At 40.9% G+C, this 13,152-nt stretch overlaps 2 protein-coding genes across 3 annotated transcripts; both read right to left on the bottom strand.

The window, feature by feature from the left end:
- Positions 1-1,451: 1,451 nt before the first annotated feature.
- On the bottom strand, positions 1,452-3,399 carry LOC103713568. The gene has a single exon (XM_008800548.4). The coding sequence runs from the start codon at positions 3,052-3,054 to the stop codon at positions 1,801-1,803; it is 1,254 nt and encodes a 417-aa protein (XP_008798770.1). The 5' UTR covers positions 3,055-3,399; the 3' UTR covers positions 1,452-1,800.
- Positions 3,400-4,725: 1,326 nt separating this feature from the next.
- LOC103713570 (copper-transporting ATPase HMA4-like) lies at positions 4,726-12,872 on the bottom strand. Of its 2 annotated transcripts, none has more exons than XM_008800549.4 (9): positions 12,606-12,872; positions 11,709-11,975; positions 9,548-10,293; positions 8,579-9,050; positions 8,323-8,490; positions 7,520-7,774; positions 7,263-7,385; positions 6,550-7,035; positions 4,726-5,566 (listed from the first exon to the last, which is right to left on the bottom strand). In XM_008800549.4, exons 2-9 carry the CDS (start codon positions 11,964-11,966, stop codon positions 5,144-5,146), a joined length of 2,931 nt encoding a protein of 976 aa, XP_008798771.2. In that variant the 5' UTR covers positions 11,967-11,975; positions 12,606-12,872; the 3' UTR covers positions 4,726-5,143. The 2 variants fall into 2 exon arrangements, with proteins under 2 accessions (XP_008798771.2, XP_038978517.1); XM_039122589.1 differs by lacking the exon at positions 12,606-12,872 and adding an exon at positions 12,320-12,382.
- Between the last annotated feature and the right edge of the window lie 280 nt (positions 12,873-13,152).

Below are 13,152 nucleotides of genomic sequence, written 5' to 3'. Positions count from 1 at the left end.
ATTGTCAATCGGCATAATGTCAGCGAAAGCAATAATTCATGCATAGCCTATGTAACCTGGACTCTCATGTCTAGTAGGCCTGCTAACGAGGCTCGGGCTCGGCTCGTTTCACAGAAGTTCGGGCTCAGGCTCGGGCTCGGTACCGAGCTCTGTATTGGGCTCGAGCTCGGGCTTGCTTGGCAAAGCAAAAGCTCGAGCTCGCCCGAGCTCGGAGTGTCTTTCTTTTCTTTGTGACATTCTATCAAGCATCTAACACTCACATACCTTTACTTGCGGCTCCCATGGAAGACCGGCCGACTGCGCCGGAGGATAAGGCTGTCCGTCGTCCAACGCCGGAGAAGAGAAAGGGAAGGTTGTCCGTCGTCCAGCACTAGAGAAGAGCGCCACCGGTTCCAGAGGAGAGAAGCCGGGTACTTTTTATTCTTCCCGACGCCTCCTCTTCGTCAAGCCCCGAGCCCGCCCGCCGACGGTGCGAAGCGCCATCGCAAGCCTCTCTGTGCCTAGCATCAAACCACGACCGCCGACGCTTGGAGCCCTCTTGAGAACCCGTGCTTGGAGCTCGGCCTGAGTTGCTTTCTTGATAACCCACCTCGCCGATCCTGCAGTCGTCGGTGGCGCAGGACTCCTTGCCGGTGCCATCTCCAAACGCCTTCTTCTACCTACCCCCTTCTCTCAATCTCTCTCTCCCTCTGAGTATCCCATCCATTTCTGACATAGAGGACGTGGGCTTAGCCTTTCCTCGAGACAGACCACTGAGCTTAGTCTCGAGACCATCAACTCCCAGCTGTTCCCACCCACTTCTGATACAAGAGAAGTGACATTCCCCCACAAGTGTTGTCAGGCCATCTCTTTCGCTGCCACATCACATCATTCTGAAGGATCCGAGAGAGATCCAAATATTTGAAAAAAAAAATTGGTCGTGTTAAGTCACAAGCTCCGTTTGGGCTCGTGAACTATTCGGGTTCGAGCTCGGATTTAAACGGGCCTCATTTTGGGCTCAGGCTCAGGCTCGTTTCACTAACGAGCCGAGCTTTTGCCGAGCTCAAGCCGAGCTTTTACCGAGCCAAGCCCGAGCAGCTCGGCTCGTTAACAAGCCTAATATCTAGTTCAAAGAATTTGTGTCAAACATGTATCAGCAAATTGGATACACATTGGACACTTGGGTTCTTATCAAGTTCTTTTCTTGCAACTTCTACAAAATGCTATAAAATAGGATCCTTTTCAACAATAAGTGCTCGCAACTGTGATTGTGATACATGTGGGTGTTTATTGTTTTTAGAACATAATGTGTACGTATTCAAATAATTATGCAAAATATCATGGTTCTTGTAACTCTGAACTAATTTTAGAAATTATATGACAGACATGTATATCGAACTGCCTTAGCCTATAACATCTTTTCATTTTTTCCATTATATAATATTTAAAAACTTTAAACATATTTAATTTAGTTTTTTTTTTTTTTTTGCATGTCCTTGTATTCTGATTGTTTTTCTCTTGCCAAGTTTGACACATGTCCAAATCTGATCTCAACGTCCATGTCCACGCGACACCATACATAGCCTTATCCAGACATACCGAACGCAAGCAATCCTTGTTTAACACATCATAAGATATGATCATCTCAAGTTATAACTTACATCTACAGTAATTGAAGAAGTCCACATGGTGAATTCAGAGAAAGCCACATGAAGTATAGCCTACCAATAATACCTTCCCAGCTGTACAGAAGAAACCTCAACAACAAAGGTGACGATCAATGCTTTAGAAATGCCAATGGTTAGTCTCAAGGACAAAATCTTAATGGACCCTTCCAAACTCCATCTGCTCCCGTCCTTGCTCTTCCTCTGTCCCAAAACCAGCAGACTCTAACGAGTCTCCAGACCTCTTGAAATGCAGCTCCAACTCCTTCTGCCTTGCCTGCATCCTCATTCGCTCGTTCTCAAGCATCAGTCTTTCATTCTCCAGCCTTGATCTCTCGATCTCCCTATCCTTCTTGCTGCTGAACCTCTGCCACTTGAACCTCTGCCTCTCTATTGCCAGAGCTTCAGTCTCAATGTCCAATCTCTCCTCCTCGAGTTGCAACGCCCGCATCCTCAACCACTCCCGCCGTTCTAATGGTGATCTCGTCGGGTCCTGAAGGACTGCATCCATTTCAGCAAGGAAACTCTCAAATCCCCCTCTCCCAACCTCTTCGCTCCCCTCTTCTTCATCCCCTTCATCATGATCTGCCTCATCCTCGTCCTCCTCCCCCTCCCCATCAACACACTGATTGCCATCTTTCGACAATGTGATGTGTGGTAGCGAACAGCTCTGCAAATTGATATCAGGACAATCAGGTATTTTCTGGCCGCTGTGGTACGCGCACATCTCCTTGTAAAAAAGATGTTTCGAGCTCAGGATCTTTCTCACGTCGCTCTTTGCTTTTTGGGAGATGGGCATCGACTCCAAGCTTGCAGGATCATTGACGACAATGCAGGAGGTCCCGGGACCAAGGATATCGTTCAACCTCTTGTATCTTTTGTTCAGGTCATTGAACTTGTCCTCGCACTGCTGCGGCGAAACAAAGGCGCCATTTTCTTGCATCAGTAAGGATACCATCTTCCATTTTCCTTTCTTCTGGAATGCGGCCCCGTGCTTCCTCTTCACAGCACCTGCCGTCCCGTCCACGGCCTCATGAGCGCAGTCATCCCCGACGAAGGCGACGATCCGGATCAACAGCCGGACCACCTCGTCGGTCCACTTCATACGATGCCAAGGTGAGCCCTTTTTGCCCGATCCCGTGCCGGTCTGTTGCCCGTGGCCGTTCTCCTCGGCAGCGGCGGCGGCTGGGAGTTGGTCGTCATCGTCGCTGGTGGCGGCGGCGGTGGAGGAGGGGGAGATGCCCTTCCCGCGAGACGGGGGGTTCAGAGAAGCGGTGGCGGGGTCGAAGAGGCCGGCGGCGAGCATTGGTTGAAGGTAGGGGAGGGGGTCGTGCGGCTGGGGGTGGTGGTGTACGGAAGGGTCGGCGGATGATCCAGCGAGAAAGCCGCTGCCAGTCATCGAATTATCCATGGCTTCCCCTCTTCCTCAGGGCCGGCTTACAGGCATTACCCAAAACCCCTAGAAATCGAAGAAGAAAAACACCCAGAAACCCATCGATCCGAACAGCCGAGTCCGAAACGAAACCCTAGATTTCAGGAAAACAGGTTCAAAGAGATGAGAAACCTTATGGCTTTGATCCAACGAGGCTAGGCTTTCGACGACGAGATGGACGAAAACGCGCGGTGCTTTGAGAGCTTGAAGGCGTAAAAATGGAGACTCTTTGGCCGGAGGGTGCGGCAAGAAGAGAGACAGAGAGAAAGCGAGCGAGCTGCATGGATCGTTGCATAGAGACCGCATGGCCAATTGAGGGTCTGAAGGCAATAAACTTAGCAACCGCATGGTCGGAGCGGACCTAAAGTGAACCGTGAGCGGTTCGGTCGAAGCAGGCGCAAGAATCCAGTTTGGTCTATATGGAGCCGCTCGCCTTGAACCGAAACCACCATGGTCGCATTGGATGAGAAGAATTGGATCTCACCGTATCAAGTCACTCGACAAAATGCTTGCAAATTAAGTTTCTCTGCTTTTGGCTCGACACGCTTCTCGTATTTATCTTTCTTAAATTAAGTAATATGAGTACTGGAAGTCGGTTTTTGCATAAAAATATTTAATTATTAATTTTGTAAGAAAAATTAGATTTTTTTTTCACAAAATAATATATAGTCAAGGATTTCTAGATGGTTTTACCACCGACTCTCGCAATAAAGTGAGCAATGCATATTTACAAAATACCCAATAAAATCCCCCTAAATATGGACCGCTCTACAATCAATCAATAAGTAAAAAAAATAAATAAATCTTCTTTTTTGTTTTTACAAAGTTAATAATCAAATAGAATTTATATGCAAAACCTATTGTTGTAAAAAAGGTATTGCGTGAGTATCCAAAGAGATGGCATTTACATGAACGAAACGAGGAAAGGAAAAAAAAAATGAAACATGTTGTTAGTGTTCACTTCAAGATGAACCAAAAAACAATCTAGCACAACTTTTGTTTGTCATTCTTCTTCTTGTATTTTAATTTTATATTTCACTTATTTTTTAAAATATTTAATTAAAATTTTAAATTTCAATACTGAGCACCATTTAGCGCTTCCAAGAGAACGCCATGTTGCCTACTTTATTTTCATAATATATTTTTTATTTTGAATAAAATTATAATTAATATTCAAATATTTTAAGATTTTTTTAATTGATTGTGAAATGTATAGTAGTAGATCTGGGCTGAGTCTTGCTGCTCTCTTCTTTTCTCTCCCTTCTATCGTTACCCTCTATTCCTCTGTTTCTCTCTTCGAAGTTGAAGTGTCTTAAACCCCCTAGAATTAAAGCAGAGTTAGAGGAAAAATAAAAAACAAAAAGGCAAGATGGCCGAAAAGGCCTGTTTTCTTCCCAAATAATAAAGCCTATTATTTGGCTTGGTGATTAAGATATTCTTATTTAGATGCATCGTGATCAGACGTTTTTTTTTAATCACACTGATTATTTGAAAATTTGATTGCTATTGATTTTGCTAGACATATATTGCTGTCTGGTTGGCAGGTAGAGCTATCAAACGGGATTTTAGGGATGGCAAATCCGAGCCATATCAAATATTTCAATGATAAAGTGAAGATTATTAGCATATAAAAAAATTGGAGAGGTACTGTTCACAATAAAACAAAGAGAAATTTCCCAAACATGTTATTCAGAAAAGTTAATGAAGCAACAGAAATCACAGCTCACATCAAATTAGAGAAAACCTGGACTAACAGTTACAGCTGTTAGATCCCAGAAAAATGATCGGTAACTTCTTGACCAACTTATTAAGTTTGATGCTACAATACAGATCAAAGCTAATACCAACTTTAGAAGAACTTGACGGACAGACACTTCAACTATAGCCATTAGTTCTTGTGACCGATCAGCAATTTCCAATCATGTGAATAGGAAAGCAAGGATGCATTGAGACGATGAGGGTATAACCTGATGGACTAACAGCTATACTCATCTGATTCTTATAGCAACGGCGAGGAATCTCGCAATCATGTTGTGGGAAAGTTTGATGATACAAAGGAGATGATAACTTAGACTGAACTGGAGTACTCATCAGATCCCTGAACATCTTGGATATGCAACGGCTTCTTATACGACTGCAAGAGGAGAGAGGAGCAGACGACACTGAGTGATGAGGCTGCCATGCATGCCCCGGCAAGCCAAGGTGGCAGTCGGATTCCAGTGAAAGGGAAGAGAACCCCAGCAGCAACTGGCATGCCAAGTATATTGTACCCCAAGGCCCACATGTAATTAAGCTTGATTCTAGAAATTGTCTTCCTTGAGAGATCGATGGCAGTGATCACATCTTCGAGGTTACTCTTCATTAAAACAACATCAGCAGCTTCAATAGCAATGTCAGTGCCGGCACCAATTGCCATACCGACATCAGCAGCAACCAATGCTGGTGAGTCATTAATCCCATCTCCCACCATTGCCACTGTCAATCCTTTCATCTGCAATGTGATACAGAAGCCTCTGACATGATTGGCGTTGTATTCTATGGCATAAGTAACTAACTATTCTTGACACTATGTTTACTTCTATGTTTCTTGGGAAAAAAGGGGAAAAGGTGCAGATGGTCATGAACTTTAGCTGTTTAATTTAGTACTTTCATTCATATATACCATAAAATCATGATGTTGTGTGATTTTACTTGTTTTTATGCAATTTTGGATTTATAATATCTTTAACAAAAATTGAATATCACCGCTTTATAAGTAGAATGAAATTTCTCATTTTCCTTCCTCCCCATGTCATCCTTCTTATAAACTTCCTTTGTTAGCAATGTAACATCTCAAAATCTAAATTCTAACTGTTTAGAATGCATCAAGCAAAGGACAAAAGGGCAGAATAATGCATGTGGTAGAAACTCCTACAGTCTCAGTTAAGACTTAAACGAAAAAGAAAATGATAGCATTCAGCAAAGAGTAAACTGAAAAACCTTCTAACAAACTTCAATGTTGACACAGGCTAGATGAACCATATTGATATGGTGTTTTACCAGATAAATCAGTACACTAACCTGTCTCACCTTCAAATGACTTGGAAACTAGACTCAGAAAGTTTATGCAGATAGTTCAGCAAGGATGTTTATTTTTCTATTGAGTTAGAACTTGTTGAATTGGTTTAACTAGTTCAATTAATCTAGTTGTAGCAGACTAATTATTATCATCTGTGATATCCTCTTCTAGATTCTTCCATGTCATATTATAGAGAAACAGAGAACCGGTGTACGACAGATGACAGAAAAGTATATCTAGTTCACCAGCCATAGCTCTGCTGGTTGGTGACCATCTTCATTTGAGAGAGGTCCAAGGTTCGAACCCTGGTGCCGATGTCCCCACTGTTTTTCTTAAAAAAAGAATATTCAACTAAGCATGCAAGAATTTGGCTTGGAAGAGTAAGGTATAAAACCAGATCAATATTTTAAGCTTACCTGCAGCTCTTTAATTTTTTCCGCCTTTCCCACTGGATCTGTTTCAGCAAACACTGTACTTATTCCAAGCTCCCTTGCTATCACATTGGCGGTAGCCCAATTATCACCAGTTACCATAATGCTTGAGATGCTCATTGAATTTAGAAATGAGATCACATGTCCAGCCTCGGGCTTCAAGGGATCAGACACGGCAAAAGCTCCACAAATCATACCATCGACAGCAACCAGCACACAGGTCCTCGCTAAATTTTCAGCGTCTGACATATAGTCTTGAACCTCGGGACTTACTGGGACTTGGAAGGCAAGCATGAGCCTCTTGTTCCCAACCAGAACCATTTTACCACCAATATTTGCACTAACACCTGCACCAGGATGCACCTCAAAGTCCTTCGCTTCTACTGTGTGATCATTGTAAGACCCATACAGCTGGTGAAGCTTCTTTGCATGCCCCACCACAGCCTTTGCTAAAGGGTGCTCACTGTTAGCCTGACAAAAGTAACATTAAAATGCCAAGGAAATTTTATGGGATGTCTCCAAAGAGACAAGTGCTAAGAAACATTGATCCAGGTATTCTGAAAGAAATCAGAAGTTCATCCTGAACTAAAAAAGGTTCAGTGCAACCCTGCAGTAGCAAACAGACAGATAATCCTGGATACAATACAATTATCCACTATAAGTATCTGGAAGAACTATATATTGCTTTAAAGGCTAACCTCTGCAGCAGAAGCCCAGTTACAGAACTCCTGTAGTGGCATATTTGTGAAGATTTTTGTGTGAACTACAGCAGGTTTCCCGACAGTCAGTGTTCCAGTCTTATCAAATACGACAGTTTTCACCTGTATTAATGAAGAATGTCAGATAATCATCAGTCTCACCATTAATAGCATCACCAAAATCTGGATCAAACAATTAGAACTAATACCACAGCATGATAACCAAAGAGAAACCACAGCAGTTTTGTCTTACTTGCCTTGTGTGCTTTCTCAAGTGCATTACCACCCTTGATAAGGACCCCTTGAGAAGCTCCTTTTCCAGTGGCAACCATAACAGCTGTTGGTGTTGCTAGTCCTAGAGCACATGGGCAGGCAACCACTAATACTGAAATCCCAAACTGTAGAGCAAGCTCAAAACCATCCATGGCCTTCGGAATCCAACTCCGTGGTAAAAGGTGAGCTTCTCCAGGAATGAACCAGCCAAGCCAAGTAAGAAATGCAGCCACCACAACCTTATAAAAATATAAAAGTAAAAATAGAAAGGGTTAGAAAAGAGATCATCATCCAAATACTCCTCTCAGCAGTATCAGTATGCAGATCAAACTTCATAAAGTGTTACAAATCTAGGATTTGTAAGCCAGCTTAGATCTGCCGCCAAGTGGAAGAAAAGTTTCCACAAAGCACTAGTGCAATACTTATGGGTTTTATGTTGCACAGGAGCAGCTCAAGCATAGTAAATTTCTTCACAGATTTGTATCATCTGTATCCACATGAATACATGCTCTTAAAGCCTACATGTACTAAATGTCGAAGATTACAAAGATAGGACCAAAGATTAGGGCTCTGCCCCACTTCCCGCAGAAAACATTCCAAATTAGGAAAAGATCCACTTACAAATATCAAATTAGAACAAGTTAACCTAAAGGGGTTTATAACTGTAAATAACAATCAGTATTATAACTATAAATAGCTATTAGTCTTATAACAGCAAAAAACAATTTTACTGAGAGTTATTGATCGGATGCTTGTATAGCAGAAGATAATCAAATAAGGAACATACAGTTGGAACAAAGAATCTTGAAATCTTGTCAGCTAATTTCTGCACAGGAGCTCTTGCGAGTTGAGCAGCTTCCACCAGCTGAACTATTTGTGACAAAGCAGTGTCAGACCCAACATGAGTGGCCTTAACTAGTATGCACCCATTCTCATTCACGGTACCTCCAATAACCTGCTTGCAATATGTAGGCAAGAGAGTATTTAGAATACAAGAAGCTTGCAAAACTATGACAATAGTAACAAGTTTACTAGGATGAAACCTTGTCTCCTGGTCTCTTAGCAATAGCCTTTGCTTCTCCAGTAATCATGCTCTCATTCACATGGCTCTGACCTTTTATAACAATTCCATCAACTGGGACTTTTGCACCAGGAACAATCTTGATCACGTCATTTCGTTGTAGTAACTGGGTGCTGATCTCAGTCTCTGAGATGACATTCCCATCCCCATTCATATTTAGCAGAAAAGCTGTCTCAGGAGCAAGGTCTGTCAGTTTCGCCAAAGCATCTGATGTCTTACCCTTTGCCATCACCTCCAAATATTTTCCCAGCAGAATAAAAGATATCAACATAGCACTGGTTTCAAAGAAATCCTGTCCTTCAAATGATCGTGAGGTTGATGCTTTTATAACAATATACACAGAGTAGAAGTAAGCGGCATTAGTTCCCAATGCAACAAGAACATCCATGTTAGAGGAGCCTCGTTTCAAAGCATGATAAGATCCAATGTAGAATCTGCAACAATTGCCACATACAAAAATATGCATTAGCAATTGCAACAAAACTAGAATACAATTAATTAATGTGAAATATTAATTAATGTTGTTCATACTTGGCAATTTAAGTTTGTAAACATAAATGATAGAAAGATATAAAAAAGAATAGGGGGAGAAGACTTCTACCAAGTACTAACAAGAAATAACTAGTAATCAATAAAGCACCTCCTCTCTCCCCCCAAACTGAAGTTGACTAATGGGAAACAGTAAAATTTTAGAAGCAATAAATAAGGACAAAATCACATTGAATCAGAAGCCATGTATCTGAATTAAATATGAGTTAATCAATATGAAAACCCTCTCTTAATGAAAATTAAGTATCATCACAAGAGTATATTAAGTGGCAGCAGACAACAATTACAGTGTTGGTAATGATGGTGGAAATCATATCAGCTAATGAGGGCACCAACAATGATTACAACATGGAAGAAACTAGTGTAATATTCAGAATCATACCTCCAGCCAATTATGAACTGCACTGGAGTGCAAAGGACCCATCTTAGAAAAATTCCAGTAGTAAGATTGTTGTATAGCTTATAGCTTAACCAGTCACCAATAGGAGAAAGCATAGGAAGTACCATAGAGAACACAAGAACTGGAATCGAAAACAGGCAACTCCAAAGAAACAGGTTCTTGTAAGCCCTAATTTCCTGATGACGTTCTGTTTCTCTACGCCTTGAAGGAGTATGCAACCTTGCATTAAAGAAGTTAGGGCCTTGACCAGTTTCTTCAATGCACCGAATGAGTGATCTTGGACCAGTGAGATCAGGGTCATAGGCCACAGTTACTTTCTGACCCATTGGATCTATTTCAACATGGTTTACACCTTCAGTTGCTTCAAGGGATGACTGGATGAGGATGGCATCTTCTGGAGAACGGAGACCTTCAAGTTTCAGATGAACTTTATTTAAATCATCTCCAGAGCTAATAAGGTCCGCACCAAAACCTGCATCTTCAATAGCCTCAATTAGGTGATCAGAATCAGTTACGTTGGGATCAAAGTGGATCTTGGCTTCTTCAAGGGCAAGGCCAACAACAGCTTTTTTAACTCCATCAACCATGAGAAGTGCTCGTTCAACAGACTCTGAGCAGCTTGTGCATGCCATTCCTTTGATTCGAAGAAGACATACACAAATCTCTTGTTCAGGAAATTCATCAACTTCATAATGTAAGTCTTCTATGGCTTCTTTAATTGTTTTTGCCTGAAGACAGAATCCAGATTTCATATAAAGAATACATATTGAAATTATTAATGGGATAGAAACTAAGAGCAATCTAACTGAACATGTTTTAACAGAGTCTAGAAACGATAGGATTTAAAATATATCACCAAACAGAAGCAACCAAGTGCCTCTCCTAGCTTGAAGTTTTTATCTTTTTTGTTTTTTGAACTTTATACTGACTATGTTTCTGATTGTTCAATTAGTTTGCTAAAACAGCAGACAACAACACAATTGACAAATCAACTTATCTTTCAGCAGCTCTGCTCGATGCTCTTTTTAGTAGACATAGTCCAGCCCTAATCAATGAGCAAATTTTCATATTCATACTAGTGGTTTAGAGATTATGTAGTATTAGAAAGTACCACATGCATAAAAATTTGAACTGAACTTTAACAGATTGAGCATAGGATTTCTAGGCCACATGCACCAGATATTCCTAAAAGTGAAACTTTTGAGTAGAAACTTTGGTAAGAGTTCTCTATGGGTAAGCAAATCTTCATATTCATTGAGTAAAATTTTTGTATCCACGTGAAAAAGCGAGTACAAAAGAGCATCTTCATGCATGATATAAAATTTAAACCAATAAAAATATGGGATTCTGGTGTGCAGGTACCTGATGGTTTCATATCACCAAAACTTTTAAGGAAAAAAGTTAGTAGGAATTTTTTATGAATAATTCCAATATGCACTATGTAGGCAAGAAGAAACTTCTTGCACTGGTGGTCAAGCATGATCACAGCCAAACATGTTCACAGTTGAAAAGCAATGCAAAAATCTGTTAAATGTGGATTCTAGGCCAGTTAACCATGTATCAAAAATTTCGAAAAAATATACTACGAAATTCTGTCCTTCGAATATTAAAATCAATAAACGCTAAAATGGACAGACCATTGAACAGCATATTTAAGAAAATCATAGAAGTTCTCATTCGTTTCACGCTCTTCAGCATTACTGCAGACTTCATTATCTAATAAAATAAAATTCATTTTCCCCAGATGCTTGCTATTAACATTCATAAGCATATCAACAAATAGTAAGGTAAAGCTAGGTTGGACAGTTAGATTATAACCAAATCCATCATGAACTGAATTTTGGTCAAACCATTCAAGGGTATGTCCATGAGGAAAACCCGAGACCTTATACTGCATTGGGTTAAGGTTTAGAAAAGCTGGAACCAACCCACATCAAACCTAATATTTAAATCGTCAAGGCAAATCACAGCCCAGATTAGACAGGGCCTCGCAAGCAAGCAGACTTCCATATAACCAAACTCAATCACAAGAGTTCAAATTCAACATTATGGCGCAATATAAGATTACCATACTCACAGTTGTAGACAAAAATTGTCATTTACAGTATTGAGACCCATTAATAAAAGTTATTAGCTGACTCACATTGATAAATTCTGGTCTGTATCTGATTACAGCCTGGCCTTGAATTGGTGACACTGAGATGCTCTCAATTCCTTTCATATTCCCAATAGCAGATTCTATGGACACGACACAAGAAGCACATTTAATTCCTCTGATCCTGAACATGACCTTCCTGGTATTCTTCTCATTTCTCGGAGAACCTTGTGTAAAATTAACGGCAACATCTTCTGAAGGTCGCAGAAGTGGTGCTCTCAGATTGTTCTTCCCATTCGTTTCCATTTCCTTCTCCTAATATATAAGCAAAACACTCAGTTGAGCAAAAATCAAACAATGAAAATTCTTGAAACCAAAAGCTAAATCCAAGCTGGACTAGCTGCAACGAGTTTTGCAGTAACTGTGTGTGATGAAGTGCTTAATTTTCCATTTTTAGAAACTTATCGTCATCTGACAAAAAAATACTGGGAAAAAAGACGTTGACTTCAACAAAACAGCAAAGCTTTTGAGCGGCAACAGTTATCAATATCAAAAGCTTAGAGATAATTCGTGGATAATCCCAAATCGGCTCTCGGACAAAATTACTCTTAGGAACTAGCTGGGAAACTTATTCTTGAGATCGATCTTGAGATCAATACCAGGACCACAGCGATCATTCAACTACGCGGTCGTCTCGAAGCAGTAGGATATCATTTAACCAGGAGAACAACTCCCCTGCAAAACTACACAGAAACATGCACCGATTCATCTAAACCAGCACGAGATCGTGACAAAACACGAGCATCTGACTTTTCGAGAAACAAAACGAGAACGAATCCAAAACAATCACAAAAAGCCCTAGAGATGAAGAATTTCAAAGAAATATATGGAATCAATCTCCGAACAGGTGCATAACTGGAGAGAAATTAAAAAAAGAAACAATACCTCGATCGCCACCGGAACGTGGGAAGAGAGGGAGCTTCTGAGGCCAACGAGAGCCGGATGGTTTCGGGGATTCTGGCGGGGGCCGGCTAGGGTTTGACTTCCGTTTCTCTCAGGAGGGAGGGAGAAGGAGGTCGGCAGGGACGAGAGAATTCGTTTGTGGGGGTTTGATGGGGTGGGCGGGGCACCGAGACCCGCTACCGCTTGCCTTTTTAATACCGCTCCGACTCCCTCCCTCTTTCCCTTTGATTTTTTTTTTTGAATTTTCGAACTTGCAACGTCTCAGTGAAAAGGTCCGGCGAATGGAGAGCCATCATCCAGCCAATCCATTAACAAAAATTAAAAAGAAAAAACAGAAAAGAGAAACCGACCAGAATGACCACGTCACCACGTTTTCGTTGACTTTCATTTTTATATAATTTTTTTTATTATATTCTTCTAAATACCAAATATTGCATAAATATCCTTCTAAAATTAATATTTATATATATACCTCATAAAACACTGTTATTATATAAATGCCCTAATCCAACGATTGCTCTAACACCGT

This window comes from Phoenix dactylifera, unplaced genomic scaffold (assembly GCF_009389715.1).
Source record: "Phoenix dactylifera cultivar Barhee BC4 unplaced genomic scaffold, palm_55x_up_171113_PBpolish2nd_filt_p 001594F, whole genome shotgun sequence".
Lineage (NCBI taxonomy): Eukaryota > Viridiplantae > Streptophyta > Magnoliopsida > Arecales > Arecaceae > Phoenix > Phoenix dactylifera.
The sequence above is the reverse complement of the archived record's forward strand: the minus strand, read 5'-3'. Positions and strand labels throughout refer to the sequence as shown.

Excerpts from the sequence above, each read along its gene's own strand:
- LOC103713568 (XM_008800548.4), bottom strand. The coding sequence starts at position 3,054 with ATGGATAATTCGATGACTGGCAGCGGCTTTCTCGCTGGATCATCCGCC.
- LOC103713570 (XM_039122589.1), bottom strand. Across the intron at positions 9,051-9,547 it reads CAGTTCATAATTGGCTGGAG|ATTCTACATTGGATCTTATC; the intron begins GTATGATTCTGA and ends CAATTGTTGCAG. Across the intron at positions 8,491-8,578 it reads CTAAGAGACCAGGAGACAAG|GTTATTGGAGGTACCGTGAA; the intron begins GTTTCATCCTAG and ends TATTGCAAGCAG.